Here is a 26,143-nt window from a genome sequence, read left to right as displayed (position 1 = left end):
TACTTTAATGCATGGAGCTAGTACCGAAAGTGCCTCCTGGGACTGTATTATTACTGCAAAGCTCTGATACTTTTGGTTTAAATATTCGTTCATTTGTGTGTGTTGTCAGACGTCAAACTGTGGCCAATCGACAACGTCCCAGAGCATGGTCCGAAAGTGGAACCGGAACCGGAACCGGAAATGTCCGGTGTTATTTAATGACCTTGAACTCCCGTTCGTGGTGTTGCTCGGCAGCCGGACTGTTTGGTTGTGTTCCGTCCTGTTGAACACTGTTGTTGTTGTTGTTGTTGCTTTAGTCTCTCTTTTAGTTTCGGTTTCAACGTTTGTGAATAGCAGACCTTCTGTGTTGTTGCCAGAACCATGACGTTTTCAGCTCTGAGAGTATTACTATTAGATATTTAAATTGCATCTATATTAAATCTAATGAATTTAATGAAAGTGTTTTTTTTATATAAACGTTATTCCATGCACAGTAATTATACGCTTGATTTGAATTATCTTTACTTTTATTAGAATATTTTAAAATCCCATCCCCAAATTGCCATCCACTGCATAAGGATTATCAACAAATGATTTCTAAACCAAAAAAAAAATCAAAGCTCACACCATCCCTTGCCTGACCAATGCCGTACGGTCTCCCTCGATGATCGGCAATCTACCGCCCAAAGTGAAGCAAATGAAAGCCCAAAAATCATGAATCTTTCGGCGTGTGGCTCTTTGTCTTCCCCAAAACACCGAGACATTGCTTCGTTCAATTTGTTCCGGTTTATTTGTTCGCCTTTTTTTTACAAACAATTCCCAACCAACCAACGGAGTAGCATCAAGCGTGCGTTGGACATGCCCCAGCATAAGTCCTTGTTGCCCCGATCCAATCCTTTGTGTGTTCACGGCAAGCGGCGGGTTTACATATGCTGCACCATCCCATTCCTCTTATGTTGGAGGATATAATGAAAATAGGGAAAGGATAAAATGTCTACCGTATGTGTGTATTTATGGCCACGATTGCGGGACGGGACGAGCAGTAGCAGAAAAGAAAAGACAGCTTAAGCCGGGTTTGAAGAAGTAGCGAGGGGACACGCAAAAGAAAAGATACAAATCCTCGGGAACCAACCATTGTGGCGAGAAAGAACTGCAATAGAAGGCAAACAGCATCCAAAAAAAAAAAAAAAAAAAAAAAAACATTGTCATCAAACTCAGCCGCAGACGAGACCGAACGAACCAGTCGGCGGATGGTGGAGGATGGATTGAGGGTTTTATAAAACCAACAGAAGCGTTGGCGCACATGAAATAAAGCCAAGAGAGAGAGGAAGAAAAAACGCACCGAAACACACTTGAAGCGCGGTGTGTGTCTTGCCCAAGCGTGTATGTCACACGCGCATCAACAGCTGGCGGTGGCTTGTGTGTCGATGGCCAATGGTGTGTTGGTCCAGGGGGGTGTGCCGCACCGTGCGTTCTGTGACACGAGCCCGGCACAAGCACAAGTAAGATGAATTTATGCTTTCCGATGTGTTTTTATTCCTTTCTGCGTTCGCCTCGTGTCGTTGCTGTTGGGAAGTTTATTTATGCTACAACGAATAATTCATGCGATGTGGGATCCATTGCGGTGTATGTTGTACGGGTGTGTTAAGACTCATAAAAATTGGGGTTGTTTTTAAATGCTGAAGGATTGTACGAATTGTCTCCCGTGAGGAGGATATTTTGTATCTGTCATGTCATCCTTAAATTAGAGGGTTGAACCATCTGTCGGAATGCTGACCGAGCATTGGCATCCGCTTTTTTACACTGTCTTGCTGTTTTGGATTTATTGATCATGCTTGTAAAGAGTCGATTGTGCTGATTTAAAATATTTATCAGTAACTCATCATAAGAACATATCACGTCTCAGACTCATGACTTAGTTTCCGCAAAAAAAAGGGCAAAACCCCTCCAATTGAGATGATAATGACGTCACCTGACAGTACCAAACATTTATTGTTGATAGATAGCTTCTCATAAATGTGAATTTTTATTGTGCATTTGTTCAAGAATTATCCGTACCAAATTCTAAAATATGGTAGCTTAAATTGGAGCTAAAAAGGCAAAAGGTTTTACATGGAATGTTGACGCCTAAAAAAGCTTTATTATGTCGTCATTGTTTCTTGTTTGTTCTTGTCGGAAAGTAACGACTACTTGAGTGTGTGATATCATGTACCGTAATTCTGCGTTTTAAGATGATTCAGCCATATACGATTGTAATGATATCTTCTGACGTAATCGGTCTGTTGTACGTTAAGGTTACGAAAAATGTTGCAAATCTTTTTTTACTGTGAATTCCGCTTAACTTTATCGATCACTGGTACTGCTACCCCCCAATAAACTGATTTTATTTGCTCCATGTGGTTGTGTGTGTTCGCTTTTTTTTCCTGTCGATTTATTTACCGCCCAAGTTCGAGCGACAGAAGAGAAGAGCATGATAGAGAGAGGGAACGATAACAACAACTGGTAGAGAAAAACAAGGTAGAAAGCGGAAAATTTCCCACCGGAAATGAGATCATCCGCGCTCTCGGCGCACGCGCCATCATTACGAGCCCTCCAACTCCCCCTGAGCACACACAGTCGCTGGCTGAGCCTTCTGCACAAATCCGGAACGCAGCCAAAAACCCGGCGCTGAACCACAACTCGACCGAGGGAAAAGCAAAAAAAAAAAACTCTGAGAAGCTCACACTACTTGCACGCATTTTCTGCTTATCGCCTCTGTGTTGTGCCGCAGCCTGAAAGAGGAAAGCGTCAGCAGTGGCAGCAGCACATCTTTGCAGACCGATTTTCCCGATCGGTGTTTTCTAGCTAACCTTTTTTATTTACTTCTTCTCATATTTCTACCATTAAAATGATCCACCGGGGAGCTCCGCTTTTTTTTGCAACTGTGTGTGAAACTCAGGTAGCTAATTATTATGAAACTATTTCAAAAACAGCGGCAGCGCACGGAATATCTGCCCCGTCGAAATGTTGCCGTTCCCTCTGACCTATGTGTGGCCGTGTTTGTGTGAATATTTCAGATAGCAAACACAAGCAAGTCTCTCACTCTTTGGGGTTCGTTTTTCTCAAGAGTTGAATCAACTCTTGGGTCGTGTGGTTCGAAAAAAAAAATGACGGAAAACTCGCCGTGCTTTTCCGTTTCCCTTCCCGAGGTGACTGCTTTTCGTGGCTGGCGTTGCTGTCAAAGAGGGGGAGAGATAAGATAGTCGTCGCCGGCGTCGTTTAAATGCTGCTTTTCTTTAACGCTGAGCAAACTTTCCCACCGGGCAGCGATCCCCCATTCCGCTTCAATGTACCCCCAAAGTTGTCGGTTGGGAGATTCCGAAACCGAATGGATGGACAGTTTCGTCACATGTTCCCAGGGTCGCTGAGAAGCGAGTGGAATCGATTATTAGAGCTGTGTATTAAAGACGGGGGGAAGGCGCACCAGGAAAAAACCCAAAAAGGTGTACTTTTGCTTTTTAGTTTCTTTTGGTCGTTCTTTTTAGTTTAATGAGCCAAAAGGTAAAGAGATATTGTTTTAACGAATGCGAATATTTTTAATACATTTTTCTGTTTCGTTGTTTGGCGTTTTTATCCACGATAAAGATGGCATAATTGTTTGAAGAGACAGACGACGACCCATCGGTGTCGTTGTTGGCTTTCCAAAACAATTCGGCTTGATTTGTCATCGCGACGCGCCAGCAGCTACTTATACCAGGGAGACATGTTTGCTTGTAATGTTAGTAAATATTATTCCCCGGTCCGCGGGAGGAGGGTTTTTCCCACTGCGCGAATCAATTAACGCGAAAGATTAATTAATGTCGCAGAATGAAGATGTAACAATATTTTCGCCGTCAAAAATCCCGGGGCTTCAGGTGCTTTTCTTTTTTGCACATTACTTCCTCCCCCGCAACAACTTTAATGATTTACAGTATTTTTATTATTATTTCGCTTAATGATAATGTTTTCAAATGGCGATGGAACGATGACAGATTTAAAACTCTCTCGCCACACATTGGTGCAATTTATTGGCCTGGCTTTCATCCGCCTGTCAAAACAATCCGTTGCGCTTTGTATGATTGGCCGCTTGGTTGGTCGTCCATTGCTTCGCTTTTTCCTTCATTTGTCAGGCCACAATTAACATACACACGAGCAGACACACACACACAAACAACTCTATCCCTGTTACAACAGAACCTGCCTTTGATTAGGCAACAGAGGAAGACGATATTCTTCTGACTCATTTCTAATGCTAATTGGTGGTGCTTTTGATGAGAGCGGTTCTTAGGCAGCAAGACGCGCGCCACTTCAATTGATCGAATTATGATTCTACCCAAATGGAGTGGCAAGTGGCCGGATGAATCACAAGCAGCAGAACCAGTGGGACCAGCGACTCAAACAACAGCTTTTTGTTGTGAGCATTGAGAGCAAGGGCCTAAGTGGTTCGGGGCCGATGCTGCTGGACCCTGGGTCTGTGTTTCTTTCGGATCAGCAGCGAAGAGTAGATCGTGCTGGTTGAAGCGATTTAAACCATTTTACTTTTTTAATGTGTGCTTTCTCTCACTTATTTAAACAAACACAGCCCCAAGCGATCGAGCAAGGTCCCCTGCGGTCTAGCTCGATCCGCGCGGGGATCGCTCGCTGCAGCGCCGCGGAACTAATTTTAACCATGACGCGTATGGCCGCGCTCGTGTATGTGACACGAACTTAGCCAGCCAGCCGCTGTGCGGGGTGGTCTTTTTTGCTTTATTGTTGTGGACGCAAAAAAGGCGCATGTGAAATACGCGACGACAAAACCGTCTCCTCCAATCCTTACCCTTCTCGGTAGAAAATTAGCGAAAAGTGTTGTCGAATGCTTTCGGGCCTGTAAACTGCTGCTGTTTGATCGTTTGATCTGTCCTGTTCGTTCGTGTTCATCATGTTTGAATTTGATCATTTGCTAATCGTATTTTAATTGTTGTATTATGTTTATCCTTCTTCGGAAATTTTCTCTTTTTTTTCATTTCTGACTCTTCTTTAAGTTTCTCTATTTTTGCTTTTCACTTATCTTAATATTGATAGTCATTTTGGAAGAATGTGCTTATTGATACCTGTTTATTTGTCAGTCAATATTATTCTTTGCAGTTTAATGCTAATTTTATCTTTTTATTAAGCATATTTGTTTTTTTTTTATCATTTATTGAATAGCTCATAATTTTAAAAGGGGTATCACATTCTTTAATTTTTGTCATAATATGGTTTTTGGACCCAGTGTGAAACTGTTATGTCACTTGAGCCGGTCGCTAGCGGAATGTGCAGAATTATTATATCACACGCTTCAAGTAAACCTCTCAACTATCCATTTGTTATCCGCTTTAATGCGATCGTGAGCAAAACAGGGCCAACAAAACACACACCTCACTGCTGCCTCGCGTTCCGTGCCTTTTCGCAATGTGTATGTGTGTGCCTGTGTTTATATTGATCCTACTTGGTGTGGTAGATTACGTGTCGCGTGTGCCCATCTCGAAGACAATTTACGAGCGCGATTGTGTGCGGACGGACAATTGCGAGCGGAAACGAAATCCTATCGAAACTATCGAATTGCAGCAAACAAGTGAATAAATAAATAGGGTTAAGGTTTCATAACAATGCCCCTGCACACTTGCAGTGAGTGTTTTTTTGTTTTTGGAGAGAAGGATGGTCGGCGGGAGAGTTAGCTAAGTAGCTTAACGTCTGCTATTGCTTTACGATTCGAAATAGCGAGCGCGTAGGTTTATGCTTTTATAAATCTCCTAACCTACATGCGGTTGAAGGAGTTGGTTTTGATTTTGGTTTTTTTTTCTTTATACAAGTTTAGATAATTTTGCACTCATTGTGGTTTGGTTTTACTTCGTGTATTATTTAAATATCATTAGGTCAAGAACTAGAATTCTAGCTCTTGAAGCGCGTAGTTTAACACGAAACAAACTAGAAAGAAATAACACATTTCGAACGACTCTCTCACCCTTCTTCAAACTTCTATCAGCAAAAGAAACCCACCCTGCTTTGTTACACCTCTAGCTCTATCTCTTATCGGGCACTGAGAAACATTAAAAAATCGCTCCGACATTCAAGCACACCAGCACAAGAATGCTCAATCTCGGCTTCTTTTCCCCACGCCACGATCAAGTGGTGATGCCAACGGTGTGTCAGAGAGCGTGGCAGACAGCAAAGGGTGTTGGGGGTAAAGGCCGGATGCGCTCATACTTCTCGATACCCACCACCACCGCCACCCCGATCGGGCACGGGTTGTTGCGCCATTTATCATCCAAGGTCGATCGGGCTCCGCGTTTGTTCGCGTTTTTGTTCTGGGTTGGGTTTGGATTTGTATTTACGGTTCTTTTTCCCCTCATCGGGCCTGAATCAAGCATTGATAGAGGTGGCCGCCCCACCACCACAGGTCGCGCGCGCTCAACTCATCCGCACGGTCATGCGGCGGCCGGGTTTGTTTGTTTCTCCGTTTTTGGGGCGCATCGAAGGGTGATTACCTTGTTGCTGCATTGCTGTGTTTTGTTGTTTTGCAACGTCCTTGCACCCGAGCAGAGCAGCACACCCGCGTTTGTTTCTGTGGTGTGAAGCTCCTGCACACTTCACACACTGTGTCCCCGGTACCAATCGAGGGGGAGAAGAACCTCCCGGCAAAAAACCGGGTGGAAAAACGATCACGCGCGTTTTTGAACGAACGTTTTTGCGACGTACGACACATTTTTGCTCTATCTGTTTTCGGTGCGTGGCTCCGAACCCTTGGGTGGAAAATGGATGAATCACGTACAGCACTGTTTAAAATATCAACTGCCTCGAACTCGGTTGATGCCACAGCCTGTGTGAGTGCGTGCGAAAGGATTTGTTTACTGTTTGAAAACGTTTAATAATGGGCAAACGGTTTGACGGTAGAAAACAGAGCCCAATCTCTTGCTTGCCCAAAAAGGGTTTTACAAGGCCAAACATCTATACCGCTAATCGTTCACGTTCTTTCGATTTGTCTGCGTTGACTAATTGTTGTGTCTTGAAGTGTGTCTTTGGGTAGTGTGTTTGGTGCAGCAGCGATTGATAAACGAGACGTTTAATTTGCGCAACTCTGACCAGGCAAAACCTGTTGGCAATGTGACGCTGAGCATGTTAAGAAACCAATTCAGCAGTTGTCATGTACTTCTGGAATAAGAATTTATTCATATTTTGTAGACTTATCGACATAAATAGTGTCTCTTGATGGTCACATTTGTCTCTTTATTTATTGATTTCTCCTTTTAAAGATATATTATGATAGGGACAACCAAGAATGGCTCTTATTCATCTTGAGATCGACCAGAATTCATTAAATCCCAATTCTTGTCTTGGGATACCGCACCGTGGGATATTAGCTAAAAATTACAAATTCAAAAGTCGTCTAGTACAACGTTATCGATGTCATTTAGCTTGTTTTTGTTATCCACTTAACCGCGTGTGAGTCATACGCGATGATGTAACGCGCTATTTGTAGGTACGTGATAAACGGAAGCAAATCACGGCTAATAAGCGTACGCGTTTGCTTCCTTCCTACCCTCACTGAACTATTTATACACACGCACCTTTGATGACAATAGACTATACTGTGTTTTTCTTCTAATGCCCTGTGACTCTGGCGGCACATTTTGTTTGTTACAAGCAGCGGAAACGTGGCTCGACACGCGAGCATTCTTGTGACCTGCTAAAGCCTTAATGCTCTTCCTAGAACACTCGTGCGCGCGCGCGCCCGCCCGCCACAACACTCGCACACAATATGACCATTTGTTTCCTTTCCCTCTAATCTCGTCGCGTTTGCTTAGATACCGCGTCGTCACTTTTGATCGAGTGTATCCATGCGTAGTTAGAGTTAAACAAACTGGCGTGGCGTGTGTGTGTGTTGTGACGGCGGGGGAAAACTGCATTTCTTCGTCTCCGTGGTTTCCCACATGCTCAATCTCTATCGGTTGGTTTAGGGAAGGGAAACGCTGAAGTGTGTTCCGTACACTGCCCCAGTCCTACCGCTTGCGATAAGACATATATATATACCCCTCACGACCGATAATGCCGAAGGAGGAGGGGGAGCAACTGTGAAGTGTGTGGAGAAGTGAATTGATAAGCGAGGAATTAAAAAAAAACCCTTCTGTTTTTCTCTTACGCGCCCGACCGTGTGTGGGAAGAAACGGGAGGACGGCCCTAAACTTGAAACTGGCACGTTGTTGGTTCAGTTTTTTTTATGGTGAGTTCGGAATAATTCACTGGATTTTTGTATTTTGCAAGAAGCTGCTTTTGATGTTACAAATATGTTTGCGGATTATTCTTGAAAAAAAAAATGTACTTAATACGACTTCTTCTCTGTTGAGTATCTTTTATAATGGATTTTTTAATGCATACTACTCCGTATTTCCAACAATTACTAATTGCTATTCAAACAAGTAATTAAATAACTTCCTGTACTGTGCATTGACTCATCGATTCCATTTCTCAATGCGCTTAATACACCTCTCTGACATTCGCTGCGCTCTGACATTCGGAATGCAACTGCAAAAAACACATGCACATACCTGCAACGACGTCTGCGACGTCTGGATGACGACAACTAAATCCCCTTATGCGTTAAAGAGAGCTGCTGATTCATGTTGTGTACAGCGTCTTCGACTTCAGAAGAGCTGATCTTTGGACCTGTTTGGCGTGTGCAGTGTCGTGCATATGAGTCTTCAACAAACAAAATCAAAAACAAATACCTTCAGCAAAACACACATTCCACCCAAGTGGCGTTGTGTTGAATCATCGGGGTTTTGAAAGAAAGCCCGCTTTATAATCCCCGAATGCTGCTTGAGCGCCTCATTCGATGAGGTGAAAATTGAACTTCCTATGATGACTTCCACTTTGTTCCCGTTAGCGCACGGCGCACGGAAACTCGGAAGAGGAGGGGCGATGTTGTTGTTAACGCTCGGAGAGACTAAGTGATAGTTTATGATGTCATTTCCATCTTTATCTTAGAAGCCGGTAGCCCCCTTTAATCCGTGCGCACGTCCGTCTGTCGGCAAAGGGCATAACGCGCGCCGATGCACACACAAACATATTTGTATCGATTTGAAGTGGAGTTGGCCTGGTCTGTGCCCCTCTTTGTAAAATCCCTTTGCTGGTTCCCGCTGGTTGTGAGAGCATGAATATGCTGGTTGCCGCATATTCGGGTGCATTGTGGGCTCTTCTTCCCTTTCGGGGTTAATTATTGATTTATTGGACAGTGATAAGATTATAATTGTAGCGGCTCAACACTTTGCCGCGCCCTTTTCTCTTTCTCTCTCTCCTGTTTTTGGAGTCGTTCTGTGGTAGTTTGGGCCAGCGGTTTTTGAATATTTTAATCCAGCATGGTGTGTGCCCACTTGGCTTTAATAGGGCATCGATTTTGTTCGATATTGCTGACGAGTTGATTAAAACTGGGAGTAGCGGTAGGGAGACTTCCCCCGTTTTTTTTTCTCTTGGGAGAGATGATGCTATATTGGGAAATTTAATTAGGCATTAACTTGTCAATTCAGCCAAAAGGTTCGTTAATATTTGATAAAAGAAAGACATTATTGCCATATGCAGACAGGCTTTTACATTTTAATTCGATATATGTGTATGGTTATGTGACATCTTTCTGTCATAGTTTGGATTTATCTCCAACTCCAATGCTCTAAAGCCCATCCACCAATCCGCTTTGTTTGGCGTAAGCCTATTTAATAAGATCACATTAATTGTATAATGCAAATGACTCGTGATGCAGGCAACTGACCAACCCAAGATAGACAGAAAGTAAGCGAACGACAATGCGGATGCCGCCGCCGCTCGCGACCTCCAAAAAGTGACTGGCTCGAATAGGCCAACCTGTACGTACCGGGGCGTCCCTTATTGAGCTTCTTACCTTTGTGGGATGTGATCCGATCCTTCGAACTGCAGTAACAATCTCACCGCCAAATGTGACACCGATCGCATAATTTGTACTCGATCGGCCGTCAGTGGCCACAAACAACAAATCCTGCCAAAGAGAGGTCATCTGTTCTTTTTTTCCGCCTCCTCGGGGATTGCATCATAATGGCGGAGGGTGTAAGTCAACCATTTCACCTTGACACCTTCGGGTCGTTTGGACAAACAGACCGCGTGCTCTGCTGCACCCTGCTCTGGACATTGAGAAAAAAACAATTCGTGCCAATCCTCTCCGATGTTTCGATGAAGGAATGCGTGGCTTGAAAACAATACAAATACACCACCACTATGCAGCTGCAGCAAAAGGTTGGGGTGTGTGGGATGTGATCGAAGGTGGATTATTTGTTCTTTTGTGGCTATAATTGATTGCGCCTCCGACACAAAACGAAAGAAAAAAAAAAACACCACTTTCGATTGTGTTCTCAGCAATGCGATGGAACTCCACCAACGAGTGCGTAAGGTGATCACATACCTGTGTTGTTGTGGAGACTGTATCGTGCGTTGTGTGTGTGGATATTTGGTCCCGATTAGGAAACAATCTCTCCTTGACCAGCTGCGCACCTCAATGAGGGGTACAACAACAGTTGAGGGTCGTCGGTGTGACTATTTTAGATTTCGAGCAATTGACGTCGTGTGTCGTGTGTCGTGAATGATGCTTCTTCCACAGGTTGGATCGAAGTGGTGGGTACTACTAATTGGTGTGTGGATCAGATGTGTATGGTCAATTACCTTCATCAGCGCAGCGCGCTAGGAAGTTGGATTTTCGGGGACTTCTTGTTTGGACACGGCTCCTATGGTGCTCTGGGCATGTTCCAAGCCATCCCAAGGACAGTTGGGAGAGTGTAAAAGGAAATTAAATCGTTTTATTGACAGGAGACAATAACCTACTAGTGTCTATTTTAATGATGATGTATTCGTTACACTTCCCGGTAATAAAACTCATTATAAATTTTAATCTTGGGCATTTGTATGGAAGGTGTGTAACAGGAGATAGGTAGTGAAATATAATTTTTATTCGAGATGTTTCGGTCTTTTGACTCGTATTTATAGTTCATACGATAATGTCCTCTGTCTTCTGAGAATACGTTATCAATCTTACCTTGATATTGATGTACTAATAATACCCTTTTGTACCATTCAAACCTGACATTTCCATTAACAAACAATTTATTTATACTTATTCCACCAGTAATTGAATATTTGATAGCAAATCAACCTATTGGGTGTAGTTTTGAAAAGCTTTTATGTAACGTGTATCTAAAAATGTTATCCATTCTCCAAGAACTCTCATAAGTTATAAGAATTTTAGCATTCCAATACGTATTTACTTTTATGCGGATATTCTGATATCTTCGTAAACTCTGGAACTCAATGGTTTGTCTAGATAATCTTCTGTAAAGAAGTACAGGTGGGCCGGTCTGGTGGTACAGCCGTCAACTCGTACGACGTAACAATACGCCCGTCATGGGTTCAAGTCTCGAATAGACCGTGCCCCCCCCATACTTAGGACTTGACTATCCTGCTATGGTAACAATAAGTCACTGAAAGCCAAGCTCACTTTCACTAGTGGGTACAGGCAGGCCTGACCGACAGCGGTTGTTGTGCCAAAAAAGAAGAAGAAGAAAAACATACAGGTAACAATCGTCCAATTCAATAGAGATATAGTCTGTCTGATTTGATGTCATACCTCGGAATGTCATTTGATGAGTTTTGATGAACTTTGAACACAAGCATCATATACATTTCATTCAAAGTGTATCAAATATTCCAGATTTTTAAGACACAATGGTAAAAATGTAAGTGTCAACTTACATATCACAATTATCCCTCAAAATCTCTCGGTTTGTAGCTCTGTAAGTTTTTGGTTGAAAAGATTTCCCTTTTGCTTCCACTCCAAGACCACCACAGTCAATTACCTCAATTCCATGAATTCCCAACAGTAGTGCGGTGCGTAATGAATCACGAGTTTTACAGGAGATATCCGTACTGCGCTGGGCAAGATGTGTCTGGGTTTGTGTGTTTGGCTACAGTTTCGCTTAAAACTAGGTCTTATCAATTTGCGCCACTCGCCTTTCCGTCGATAGTTTTCTGCGCAACCACCGCCACCGCAGCAGTGTGGGTGTGTGTGTGTGTTGATTGAAAACTCAAACTTCACAGTCGTTCCCCCGTTACCCTCGCTTCCTCTCTCTCTCTATCTATCGCTAGAAACCGTTCCATGTGTGTGTGTAGAGGAGCGTTCATTCACGCGTTGAGGAGTTTGAGTTTGAGGAAAATTTGATTTTTCGCTGTAACAACACACCAACCAAAACCTCCAACGGTAGCAAACGGCACAATTTCGCTTCTGCTGCTGCACCGTTTCCATCATCGTGCTCTCGCTCCGACGGGGCCAATGCTTCGATCTAGGTTAGCTAAACATTATTAGCCGGCCCAGAACACGGCCAAAGTTCCCCCCCCCCCCCCCCCCCGCAAACAACCGTAAGGAACACTGAAACCTTCCCTCTCTCTCCAGTAGTGTAGTGTGATTTAGGTGTGTTGTGTAGTGTCTGTGGCAGCGAGTTGATATTAGTTTTTCGCTCCCCCTCTATATGTACAAACCCTCCCTGCTCTTCCCTTTGCCTCACACGAGAGCGCGTTTTACATCGATAAAACCGCAACGTTCGATTTCCTGTGCACAGCTTCACCATCTCTCCATGTGTGTGTGTGTGTGTGTGCTTTCCTTTCCTAACTCTGCAAAGTGCATCTGTGTGCACATGGAGGGAAATTGATGGAATTGTAGCCAGAGGAAAATCTTATGAAAATATCCACACACACAAACACACATCCATTCTCGCTGTTTCCCCATTTTCTTCCATCTTGATCCAGGGCTTGTACATTCCAGGCGAAGGTGTTGCAAAAGTTGCAAATGGTCAATCCACCATCATCGCCATCTTCTCCTCCTAGCTGACTGGTGCCATTCTCGATGCAGTTACCGTTCTTTGCCAAAGCACTTAAAATCTAATCCCTTTCCATTTGTGCCTGCCTCTGTCCGTCGCTCTCTCGCTCTGGTAGTAGCAACCCGCGGGGATTTGGAAAGGAAATTGCGGTGTAAATTGCATTCTCCGCTAACCTATTTGGGCCGATAAAAGTTGCGAGAGACACATGATAGAGGGGAAGTTGCGTTGGTTGGGTGCATTAACGTGTGGAAAATGTGGTTTACTGATATTTTGCTCTCTTTCTCTTTCCCTCTCTTTACAGGATCCTGCTGGAATCTTTGAGCTGATCGAAGTCGTCGGAAATGGAACATACGGACAAGTGTACAAGGTACGTGGTTGGTAGAAGTGTCGCGGTTGCGATGCAAATATGCTGAAAACTTTCAAAACTTGTCTAATGCTGCATCGAAACTAAAATACAAAAACCATTCCAAACACGGGCAAGCTGTTGGGGAGGGCTATTTTCAGTACATGTTTGTTTGAAAAAATGAAAAACCTCCACCACCGTCCGTTCGACGCGTTCGCAATCTAATAAACCGGTGCAGTAGTTTGCCAGTTGGTAGCGTTACGATTATTTACAAACATCTCCCACCCATCCCAATTACAAGATCACATTTGGATCGCGTTTCAAGGGGTAGGAGGGGTCGAGTGGTATTGTAGAAAAAAGAACGGGAGGAGCTGCCCATTAAGATGTTACGGCGCGGAGATCATTTGTTTAGATTGTGAGTAAGTAGGCTTATTGCTGGTAAGTTTACGGCGGCTGTGGTCGACCCGGAACGGGACAACAGCGTCAGCGACAAACGTCTTTGTTGGCTGTTGCTGCTGCTGTCTTGTATCCATCCGTGGGTCCATCCCGTGGTGTGTTCTGTAGCACACGTTGCAGTAGCTCCTCCACAACACACGCACTCACGGTATGTGGGGTGCAGCACACGTGAAAAGTGCGTTCGATGTTGCGCTAAATATAAATTCCGGCTTTTGGGGCCTGTGCGTGTGATGCTCTTATTCCTCCTTCTTTAGGTTTGAGCGAGAGGGAAGGTAACTCCAGCTCGGTAAAGGATGATTCTTAGTGATCTTTCCGTTAGCATGATCATATTTCAGCGCTGCATGTATGCTGTGTGCTATGGAGCTGAAGCAATGGATCGTTTTTCGTAAGAGGATAAATTTTCCTCCAAATAACAACAGCAGCAGTAACAGTAGCGAATGGTGCCGCACTATGTAAGAATAGATCAAAATGAAATGATCAATGGATGAACTGATGAACTCTCGACAAACGGTAGAGCCTTCTCTTGCGCGTCTATTGCTCACTGCGCTTCACATTTACTTTGAAAATGCACCCTTTTGGCTTCTTCCGTGCTCTAGTACAAGGTACAGCAAAGGAACACCACTGCTGACTGGCTAACGCTCTCTTAGCTGCTTTGGCTGTGTGTGAGTGTGTTTTGTGCAATTCCACTGTGCATCTGATTGCTGCACCCGTGACTCATCGATGTTTGTTTATGCGTTTCTCCGGAGGGGTTTTATTATGCTAGAAGCGTTTGTCGATGATTCACTAGCATTTCTATTCCCCGCTCTATGTGTGGTGGCGATGTTTTGCAATGGTGCGGCTGTGGGGAAAGCTGGGTTTGTTGACTTGACTTCCTCGGCGACCTTTGCTGTGTGAATTGATGCTGCAAACAACCTGATCTTGTGATCGTGAATGTAAAATAAGCTCAGCTAATATTTGTTGCTTTCTGAGTATATATATTTTTTTGATTCTTTTAGTTGGTTAGGTTCTGTGTGATGAATCAATTTGTTCAGCAAGTATATACTCATCATAAGTCTCGAAAGCCTGTATAGGCCTGCATGTCCGTGTAGGACATTACGCCAATTAGAAGAGATGCATCATAAAGCATAGGGTCGACTCAGTGATCTAATGATTGCAAAATCGGTTGCTAAAAGTCCGGTCGTAGATAGTTTACTTCTGCCCGGACTGTCTCCACTCAGGCCAATATGGCTTGCAATACAAAACGAAGCAAACAAGGTACAAAAAGATGAGAAGAAGGTTCATGTGCTAAACCTTTCAAATAATTTACATCATGCCTACATTAGCCGTTTTATGCATATGGAAGATTGGAGAGTTGGAGGCTGTTGAAATTCATAATTGCAAGCACATTTTGTTTCAACAGTTCGTGCCTAACGTGATCTTTAAGTTTTGTGCGGGCCTTTGCGATTTCTGATGGATGGTAAAAGTATTTTAAAAAAGCAATTTACTTACAGAAATAGAATCGCAATTAAAAGGAATACAATAAATCGTCGATTTATAAGGTTGTATTTGATTATTTTAAACAACGGTAAGCTAATTTAAACATTTTTAATTCCATATAATGTTCGTGAATGTCGAATACTTCGTTGCAAATAAATGACACCTGCTATCTTTTCAGCTTGAAATTAAACGTTTTTTGTTTTATGCGAATGAGACATCATTTGCGCTGTCATATGCGCTGTAGAATGTTGACATCATTTGCGGCTGTCATATGTCACACTACATGTGAAAAAAGTGGGCGAAATCGTAAAAGGTGCTAATGTTTATCTACTTCGTGAAAATGGTTAGAGCAGTCCGCGTTATCTAATCGGTGGCTAGTAGATGAGTGGTTCGATAAGAATTCGCGGCGATGCATCATTATCTTCAACATGTTATCATAGCTAGTATTTATTTTCTTTATTTTGATATCACTGCAAACGCTGGAACTACTGGATTTTACAATGAGTCAATTAGAATAGCTGTAAATTCTGTACTTTTTATAGCAATGGGAACAATTTAAGACAAACCAGAAGAAAACTATTGAACATTAGGGATTCGCTTCTGTTATATTTTTAATATGCTTGAAGAAATTAGTTCTTTTTTTAAATATGTTTTCGTATTTCTTTTGGATTTGATGGTCACTCCTCAAAGTTCACCTTTACGAACACACCAGTCCGTCCATTCACTGACGTTGCATTGCTGTCCAATCGTCATTATTCCCAGCGACTCAGAAGTTGTGGAGAAGCAACAGCAGCAATAAAAAAAAAACGTCATCGTCCTCTTGGTTTTCGTCGTCACCGCCAGATCACAACAACTAGAACCCTTCCACCTGTGCCCCACCCTTCAGCAACTGAACGCGGGTGTGTTGACCACGACCATGCGAAGGGCGCAACAGAAACGGCAAGATAATGCTCCCGCTCGAAGGAACGAAAAAGCAGCAACAACCGCTGTGGTGTGCTATCTCTTCTGTGGGTTGGGGACCTTCGATGCTTATGCGCGAGCCCAACAAAACCATGTACCGACCGATCCGGTGTGACGTGCATGGATGTGTGTTTGTGTGTGTGTGTGTCGCGGAGCTGAAGCAGGGGCGGCTGTAGGGTGGCTCAACGAGCGTGTGATTGCGCTCTTCGGCGGCGGGATCTCCCGTGCAAGAACCTCGGGACAATGAACTTCCAACGCCGGTTGGATGTGTCTCGGTTGCCGCGCCGCGCGACTCCAACACTGTTTGACCGTCCGACCCCGACAGCCGCACGATGTGAGATGTGGCTATGATGACGTGGTGTGGGAGTAGGAGTAGGGAGAGATGGAGCAGAGATGCCAACGCAATCATCCAGAGCTAGCCAGAATAGTCAACCAGCTAGCCAGCCAGGCTCTGCTGCTCCTTTGCGCTACTGTTGCGTGTTGGAGTTGTTGGTTCACTCTGTTCCAACTCCCCGACCCACAACCCCCAACCTTGAAGCAGCGGGTTCTGTACCACCGGTTCCCAGTTCCCGCTTGGGGTTTCGAGCAAACGGCCTATCGCACTTCGCTCTATGCTACTCCGCTACTTCGAGCTGGAAAAACGAGTTCTTCTCTTCCAGCGTTGGTTGGTGTTGTTGTGGTGTGTTGTGGGTACGTTTCGTTGTTGTGTCGTCATCGTCGTCGGCTTCGAGAGCGACTGGCCGGGCTTTAGTGTTCTGGTCGTCTCTCGCACTCGGGCCGAAGTTCTCCGCAGACGTCTATTTTTGTGCACGTACTTTTTACGATAATTACCGTATCGATAATTTACCTTTTTATGATCTGGAAGAGCGAGAGAAGACCGACCCGCGCGCAGAGTTCGCAAAATGCAATAAAAATGTCGACGGAAATATGTGGCCCCAAAGAGTTTTTGTGTGTGTGCCCCGGGTGGAAAATACGTACGTACGTGTTTGTTATTCCCGCTCCACCAGGAAGTGGAGTTTTTGGGATCGTTGTGGTATAGAGACTACTGCTCAAACAAATGGATTGTTTAGAGCAGAGAGGGAATATGTTTAACGACGAATTGTTTTGAAAGATTTTTATTTTGATGAGCTAACCAATAAGGGATAATAACCTTCAGGGGAGCTTATTATTTAGCAATTACGTTTTTTCCACAATAATTGTTTTTTTTACATTTTTGTTTCTCTCCAAAACTGATTTTTTTAAATGTTTGCGACTCTTTATCGTCTTCAAAATGTAAAATGTAAAAGATGAGTACACATTATAATATATTAACACATTGCCCGGTACAGCACATTAATAATGTCGACGGCGTAACGGCGGTTTGTGTTTAAAATGCTTTTCTAATGACCACCTCCGACACATCTGCTGCCCGGGCAAAGACCCGAGGTCACGGCAAAGCCAAGTGATGGGTAGCAGGAGGACCACCGGCACCCAAAACCGAACGAAGAGGAGGTCAGCTGCGCTTTATTTTCTTCGGCCCAAAAATGGAACGCTTCTTGCGATCATGCTCCTTCACTACGCCCGTCCGTACGTGTTCACCCGTACAGAAACCAGTTACGCCTTTGGCACTTCGATGGCCAGCATTTTGGGCGCATTTATTACGTGGATTACTCCCGCGTGAAGGAAACATCGCGAGAGATTGAGCACCCGAACGCCCTCATCTCACCCTGAAGAAGTAGCAAGAGAAGCATGGAAGATCAGCAAAGGTAGTTCTTCGGGGTGGCAGCAACCTGTGTCCCTTAATGCGCCGACGAGTCTTCACCCATTTGCGGTCGGATCGTTCGAGTCTCTTGGGCTACGGGAAACTATAGAAACGAAACGACGAAGATCATATATGCATCCAAAAGCATTTCTAGGCAAAGTGGAAATGTTGTGGCGCCGCCACCGACCGCAACGGTACCACGGGGGTCTCTCCTCGGGTAAATGGCTGCGTTCCTTAGCCTTAGGTTTTGCGGTGAACCATTAGACCTGGATTAAAGGGAGAGAGTAAGGGGCAAGAATGTGGGAGATGGCAGAGTTCTTCTGTCATCGTGCAGGAAAATGGACGCATTCTTCTTCTCCCCCTGGGAGGACCGGTTCTCTCCGGTGGCGAAACTTATTATAAATGCATCCGCCGTCCGGGGGCCAATCGGTCAAATGAATCAGCAATGAACACAACAGGACCGGAGGCTAGATAGCTATCCAGAATGCGCAGCAAAGAAACACGTAAAACCAGTGTTTTGACCTCATCGGATTGTCATTATGATGTTCCATGCTGCTACAGGGCTTAGACAACTCATCAGTCTTTCAGTGTCGAAAGTCTGAAAGGTTGATTGGGACAGAGATCGTTGGGGGAAGGGGGAGGGGGGAAGGCGAGAACCAAGCAGAAATAAAGATGTCTTGTTGTTTGACCTTCATTCGGTGGCTTTGAAAGCTTCTTCGGGCGCTTTCTTGGGTTTGATTTTTGACACGCTCTCCAAGGTCCAAGAACCGTTTTTTATGATGGGCCTTCCCCAACGGGTTCTCGTTTTGTTCAGTAGTGCCTTGACATGATAAATTAATTTGGATTTTCTGGTGTGGAAATTTGGGGCACAGTGAGAAGGTTTGGTTATTAAAGTAGCACGAAGGGAGCTACGAAAGCTATAAAATTGTAACACCGTTGTTAAGGTGTAATAATTGTGTGACAAACTAAATTGGATCTGTTTTGAATGTATTTATGAAAAATGGTCTCACTTCACAACACAAAGACACAAACCAAGCCAAGAGAACATGCACATTAAAATGCACATCCGAGCTCCATTTAATTACGGTCTCTACCTCCAGCCACTCGCATTTGCATGTTGAATTATTAGTTTTATTGCTTTACGATCGATGCCCTCAGCCCAGCCCGTCTTGGCGCGCTCGTCTGTAGATTTGTATCTCTCTCTATCTCTCTCTCTCTCTGTGCTGATGATATGGCGCCTGGGCCGCGATGGATGGTGAAGATGATGCACCTTCTTGCTTGCCGCCGCCCGACTCCCTGGTCAGGTTTTTGCATGTTCCAACGAGTCTCGTTTCCATTTGGTATGCTGTGAAGGTCGCTTAAGCACGTCACTCCGTCGGTGGAGGGAGCAAAAATGAAACAAAACATACACGACCGAGAAAAACAACGTGTGCGTGTGTGCCGGTGCAGTGTCTGTATATGTGTGTTATTATTGTTTACTGCACACATTCGATGCAGGCGATAGAAGAAGTGCGGCAAAGAGATGGCCAGCCTGTGCAATTAGCTGCACGAATTCGTCGATGGAACACGGGAACACTGAACATGAGTCACCTTTTATTGGATGATAATCGTACGCAGATGTTTTTTGTGTAAATTTATATTTTATTTAAGAAAATTACACTATGATTTACTTGCTTCATTTGCTTATCTTTAAATTATCTTAAACCTATTAGAAATCTATTATCTGGTACAACCTTTTTTGCAAAGCATGACTTGTTAGCATTGAAACATTGTACAAATACAGGGGTTTTCTGAGTAATTTTACGGTATTCCGATGTGTAGCGCTTACGAAATGTATTTTGATAACTGCCATGTGTTTTTACTGGCTTAAAAAAAAGTTCACACCTGACAATATCTTAATAGTTCAATTCAATTCAATTTTGTTTGACAGTTGTCCTACGTGGAATGATTTTGTCCAGTGTATAGCGTAGCTATACTGTTTCTGCTTGTTAAAGAACCGGACAATGGTTTAATAGAAAAAAATAAACCATCAACTTGATCTCAAACATGTTGTACACCTCTTTATCATATTATTCTCAACAATGAATATTTCGCTGGAAAATGAGTACAATCCTAACCACCGTTTCTTCACTCTTTGCACTATACAAACTCAAAGTGTCGAAAATCATATTAAACTTGAGAAATTTTTGTTGTTTGCACACTACAATTATGAAGCTGTAGGTAAAATCCATTGCGTTGACGCTAAAATAAGTAGCATACATCGCAAAAAATGATTCGGTAAACCCTGCAAATATTGCCAACTGTAACCACACGGCCAATTTTTTTTATATCTTGTCACTATTCACCATTCGGCATATGACCCACTCTCTGGTTGCCCAGCTCTGTGTATCGTACGCAACCAGGATAATGATTCAATTTATTTATTCAATTACAATACTGACCCCAGAGGTTACACACACACACAACCTTCCTTTGCCAGCTTCTATCTGGCGTTGGTGTGGGCTCTCGTACGGCGTGCTTTATGACATGCGCCATCCTACATGGCCGCACCGAAGAAAAGGCAATCAACGAAGAAAACGGCAGGCAAAAATGAAACAAAATATTACTGAATCAATCAACGTGGTGATACGTACATACATTACCATTCGCTGTGTGCCCCGAAGACGACGGATGGGAAAGGGTCAATTGCGCTGCCATTCGGAACGGTTGGGAGAGCAAATTTCATTCCCGTTTAGCTGCTGGAGCAGAGTATAGAGCGATCGTTCTTCACGGGAGTGGCACGTTCATATCACACTCAATCAAGTCATGTTCGCCTGGATGAGCAATCCAAATGTAATTCTACTAAATAATGATGTGTCTTTTTCGGCGAATTTGATCGCTTGCAAGATGACCGAATGGAAACGCATCGTGAGCCTTGCTTTTTCTTACGAAACTAACCTCTCTACCGTGACCTTAAATCTCCATTCCACGTGATCATCATCATTCGCTGCAAGTGGTACAAACGGGGCGGCAAACGATGTAACGATGCCACAAATCGAATCGCTTCTCACCTAATTTTTGCAACATGGATTCAAAACCAAGCGCCAAAGAAAGAAAAAGTTCCGCCCGGCCGGCCGGCCGGCAAGGGGTCAGCAGTCTAATGTGTCTAATTGCATATAATCGATGTTCGATGGCTTCTTTGGCGCTGGCCTTACCCCCATCATTATCCATCTTCCCCACTCGTCTGCTTCAAAGTCAGTGCCAGTATGCCACACCCAAACCCAATGGGTGGGGGGGGAGGGGGGGTGTGGTGAATGTAATATTATCGCTAATGTTTGCGCCGATGCCTCGTTTTTTTTTGCTCTCTCCTTTCCATTCAATTTGGCCGCCCCAAACGGAGGGGAGAGTAGAAGCGACTCGCCAAAACTCCGCCATCGCCGCCTCACACGGCCACCCTTGTTTGTTTCTCTGTTTTTGCATCTCTTTCGCTCCTTTCTATGCAGCACGCCACGGCTAGTGCTGTGGACGAAATGAAAACTGATTTTCTCCACTCGAAAAAGTTTTCCTCTGCGGCTGCGGCGTCGGCCCCGGAATAAAATTAAGCATAATGATCGGAAACGCTATTCACGCCTTCGTTGAGGCGCCCAGCACCCAGTCCTAACTCGGCTTGTTGCCGTTATGCCCGGGTTACACACTGGGGTGTTGTGATGATGGTGGAGGACGTTATTCTCGCCAGCAACACAAGCTATTGCGCTCTGCTTACTACCCCCATTATGTGTGCCTCGAGTGGAGTGGAGTTGAAATGTCGAGATTTTCCAAATCTTACGCGGGGCGAGACGAAAATGGTGGCTGGTTTAGATGGATTTGGAAATGACTCAAAAATTGTAGATTGCACTTTCTAGCACCGCGCGACGCCGCCGCACAGGGAAATCTTGACCGAATGGTCGATCGTTCAAGGAAGGTCACACACAGCGGCGCTGTTGGGAGTGATTAGTGGTCCGGTTGAAGTGGGGTTCTGTTTTTTTGTGTGTGTGAATATAACAAGCTGGCAATGTTAGATATTGTGCCCTGTTTTTCTTCTGGGTGGCGAGCATTTCATTATATTCTTTGTTTTGTGAGTTGGTTTTTTAGGTGGATTTTACGTATGGGGCTGTAAGCGATTGCGTGGGAATATAGAGATCTTTTCTCCGATAAAAGTTACTGATCAATGTCCATTGTAGTGATGGATAAAGTTGGCGGAAATCTGGAGTCGACTCCGGAATTTTGGATCCGACTCCAGAAGGTAGTTCGACCAACATTTTCTGGTGCCGTCCGGAATTGCCCGGAATCGTACGTAGACCTCCAGAGCCGTCTGGAGTCTTAGTCATCCGAAATCGGAGTACTCCTGATTCGGAGTCCGAGTCATCTGGAGTCGTCCGGAGTCGGCCGGAGTCGGTCGGAACCGGAATCGACCGGTGTCGACGCAAGTCAGTAGAAGTCGGAATCGTCCCGAGTGTCGAGTCGGGTCGTGTCGATTCCGGAGACTGCTGGTGCAAGGATGATGTCGTAAAGCATTGCTATCGTCGCTAAGTATAGTTTTAGTAACAAAAACTTCGTTACTAAAATGTACGCGCATATCATAAGACAAAGAATGAAGTCCCGGCTCGACACTGGCCGACTTCAAGTGACACCGGTCTCGGGCTCCGTCTCCAGTTTGATTTTGATAACGCTCGACTGTCGACAATTCTAACTCCAAACGATTCCGATTCCGGGTGGAGCTAGTGATTCCACATATGCTGGAGTCGGAATCAGATTAATAATAAGAGGAGTTGAATCAGAGTCGTCGTTGCTGCGTTCCAGAGAGCTCATTACCAGTTCCAAAAGAATGTCTGACATTATCTTATTTTGTTGTGACTGTTTTGCAGTGTCTTTTTGCATAGATTTTACAACTTCTAGGATTGCAAACAGTCAATAAATGTTTCCTTACTCTACGTAAGACAAGGGCGCAGCAGAGCTACAGATCTTGTTAAAAACAAGTTTCTACCATGTTTGCAATGTCTCACGAAACGGGAAAGTCCCGCAAATGTATGTTCACAAAGCAATATATTCATCTACCGGACAAAGCACTACACTCCACCCGTAATTGCATATAACCTTCCTCGACGTACGAAATGCATCCAATAAAGAATGTATTTTTACATGGGGAATATCCTGAAAAGTTTGACAAATTGCTCTCAGTAACACACACCTCGCGCTACAAAGAGTAACTACGAGAAGAATTTGAAGGTTAGCAATGACGTTATTACTCACTGGGAAACAGGACATGGTGGACAGACGCGTCACGATGCATTTTCCTCAGTTCCATGGGGCTGTCCCATGAACGTTTTCCAAAGAAACGTCGCACACAAATTGTTTTGAGGATTTATTTCAACTTACTTTTTGCGTCTGTTGAACACCATAACAAACGAAAATGAACATGGAAAACCCTCCTACAATGTAACAAAAATGGATGCACATTCCCACAAGCGCAAGCAGTATTACCGTGTTTGCCTGCTATAGTTACGTTGCCGCCTTCAATCGCCGTAGCTCCTCGCGGTTGATTGTCATTGGGCTTTTACTTTTTAATGTCAGTGGAATATGAAAGAAGAATGAAACCACCAGCGAGCGGGGGGAGCTTCATTGAATAAACATCACCACTGTAAGTTTGTGCATCTCTTTTCCCTTCGCTTCAACCGGCGCATAATTAAACCGTGCCGCTTTGCGTTTACTTACGCTTCTAATTGCTGGCTTGCGGTTGGTTGCGGTGCGCCCTCGTGAGAGATTTAGGGACAGACAGCGCGAGAAGAGCAAAGGAGGCGCGCACACTGTGTAAGATTTCACTTTTTCCAGGTCTCTTTGTTTGTTTGTTTGGTGCCTCTTCTCCAAACCAACCAAACCGTAATCACCGCCAACAAAACTACACTTTGCAATTGTTGTACGCACGAGAGAGAGTGCTCCGCGGAAAATGAAAAACACTGTGCGGATTTCTATTGGTAATAAAATTATACACCACCACCACCACCACTACTCTGTGCTGCGTGTGGTGCGCACCCAGTCGCGGATATGCATTCATCTTTGCCCGTGATCGTGCGTGTATGCGCCATCGCCTTTTTGTCTGTGGGCGGGCGGCGGCGGCGGCGACGCGCCTGCTAATAAGCGCGCTCGACGCCGGCGCCACCCCGAGGGGACATTAAACCTTCATTAAAATACTGCCAAAGTGATTAGAGAGTGAAGCGAGGAGAAAGAAGCAGTGCGCAACCATACTAACAACAACAACGTACAAAGAAGTCATTAAAATAACGCACTTTTCGGTGGTGTGGTGTATTATGGGCCGATGTTACGAACAAGTAGATGATTTTTATTTTTAATGTACATTTTAATGTTGCCTCTTTTCTTTCGTTGTACTTTGAGTGATGAGGATAAAGATGAGCATTGAAGGGAAAATCGTTTCTTTTTGCTATTGTTTTGTGGTCGTCCACAGCTTTTTGGTTGGCCGTGATGATGGCAACGGATGCTATTTTGAGCCGAGTTTCCCAAAAATATGTTTTCCACGTCAATAATGAAATGTCCTGCTATCAGAGAGCGCAGACCCACGCACGGGGACGCACGCACGCTTCCAACTAACTCCATTTGCGCTGTCAGCATCATTTTCCAAACAATGTTGTCTATCGCCACGGTGACATCGGGCTTACGGCGTTCCAAAATTGGAAACCGCCTCGCCATCTTCATTGCACAGAAGCCCCTTTGTTTTGCAGGACGAGCAACATGATGGCGCTACGTCCCAAAGGAAACATTTCATTGTCAGGCGGGGCGTGGTTGGACACACGGCTGTCGTCGCCGTGGAATATGGGCTAATTTTCGTTGGAATTATTTTCCACCAAGCTCAACACATCGCCGGCGCCCCAATCACAGCCGGCGACACAGAGCTTGTTTGGCATCGGTCCATCCATCGGTCCATTTGGCCCAGACCTTTCACTGTATCCACCCCACCCAAGCAGGGCCGCACCATTCATGAATGAATAAAGCCGTGTATCGCTTGCGTGTGCCGGTGAAAGGATAGCCAAGTTGGCCGGTGGTGGGGCTGCTGTTTGCCGTGTTGCTTTTTATAGATCAATGTTTGAAGCTTTTCCTTCAAATCGGCCGCCCGTTCGTTCGTTCGTTCGTGGTGGTGGTAGGGAGCCCTAAGTCTGCTCGAGTGAACGTTTCGTAGCTCACACTGACCTTATTTCGTAGAAGCTGGTGCAAGTGCAGTTGGCGGTTGGTATAGCAGTTTCCGTGGTGTAGTGGTTATCACATCCGCCTAACACGCGGAAGGCCCCCGGTTCGATCCCGGGCGGAAACATGCGAGTGTTTTTTTTTCATCTGCTCACAACCTAATGAATATAACGTTTTCAAAGTAATTTGTATGCTGGTTTGTTGAATTGTTGAGCCTTTGAGCCAAATAAAACAATTTTTTATTTCTCAACGTATTAAATGAACGTACAAAAATACTGAAATGGGTTGTTTTCTATAATCAAATATTTTTCTGAATATTATTTCAATCCCTCACAATATGTGGTCAGACTGTTTGTTGCTTAGATACTGCGCACTACTGCGTACGACTCCACTAAGCACCAGCGATTATGCAAATTATCGCACAGTTTTTGCGTGGGACGCACAACAGCAGCAGCAGCAGCAGCAGGCGCAGAGGCAGGCCAAGACGCCCACCGAGAGAAATGCCAACGCCTTCGAGGTGTGCAACAAGTGTTGTGTATGTGCGTGGGCCTTTGACGACGACTTATCGAGTGTATTATCCTTCAACACACTGCTGGCACCGCACGTTGTTCATGACGACGGGAGAGCAGGAGCCTGTTTTTCCTTTTCGCCATTCCAAAACACCATTCCCAATAGACTCTCTGAGCTTAGTTGTTTCGGCTCCGTGTGCGTTTTATACACTCTAACACTGCGTGTACTCCTTTGTAAATGAAAAAAACCTTAGATTTAATGAGAAAGATTGTCCATTAAAGCGTAGGAAATCAAGTTCGAAGGCACAGTGCAGCCTAAATTGCTTCCACCACAGCCGCCGAAAGTGTTTAAATGGATTATCCAAACGATTTGCACTCTTGTGTTGCATGCATTTGCTGCATGCTGACAGCCGTACCCGTGCCGTACTTTGGTGCGCGTTTAGATTCCTCCAAATCGTTTCCCGCGTTTGTGCTCTTTCAGCAGCAGGCCTCGCTCTTCATTGAGCCAGAATCGCTCGGCTGTTTGCCTTTCTATGGCGAGACC

At 44.6% G+C, this 26,143-nt stretch overlaps 1 protein-coding gene and 1 non-coding gene across 10 annotated transcripts in view; both read left to right on the top strand.

Annotated features, from left to right (window-relative positions):
* Positions 1-26,143, top strand: part of LOC121594317 (serine/threonine-protein kinase mig-15) — a 49,468-nt gene that overhangs the window by 3,862 nt on the left and 19,463 nt on the right. For all 9 annotated transcript variants that reach the window (XM_041917435.1, XM_041917441.1, XM_041917433.1 and 6 more), the window contains exon 3: positions 13,204-13,269. In XM_041917435.1, coding sequence (XP_041773369.1) covers positions 13,204-13,269 — 66 coding nt within the window. The remainder of the gene's footprint in view (positions 1-13,203; positions 13,270-26,143) is intronic.
* Trnav-aac lies at positions 25,145-25,217 on the top strand. The gene has a single exon. It is a non-coding gene; the product is annotated as a tRNA-Val (tRNA).

The sequence above is a fragment of the Anopheles merus genome, chromosome 2L (assembly GCF_017562075.2).
Source record: "Anopheles merus strain MAF chromosome 2L, AmerM5.1, whole genome shotgun sequence".
NCBI classification, from domain to species: domain Eukaryota; kingdom Metazoa; phylum Arthropoda; class Insecta; order Diptera; family Culicidae; genus Anopheles; species Anopheles merus.
The sequence above is the reverse complement of the archived record's forward strand: the minus strand, read 5'-3'. Positions and strand labels throughout refer to the sequence as shown.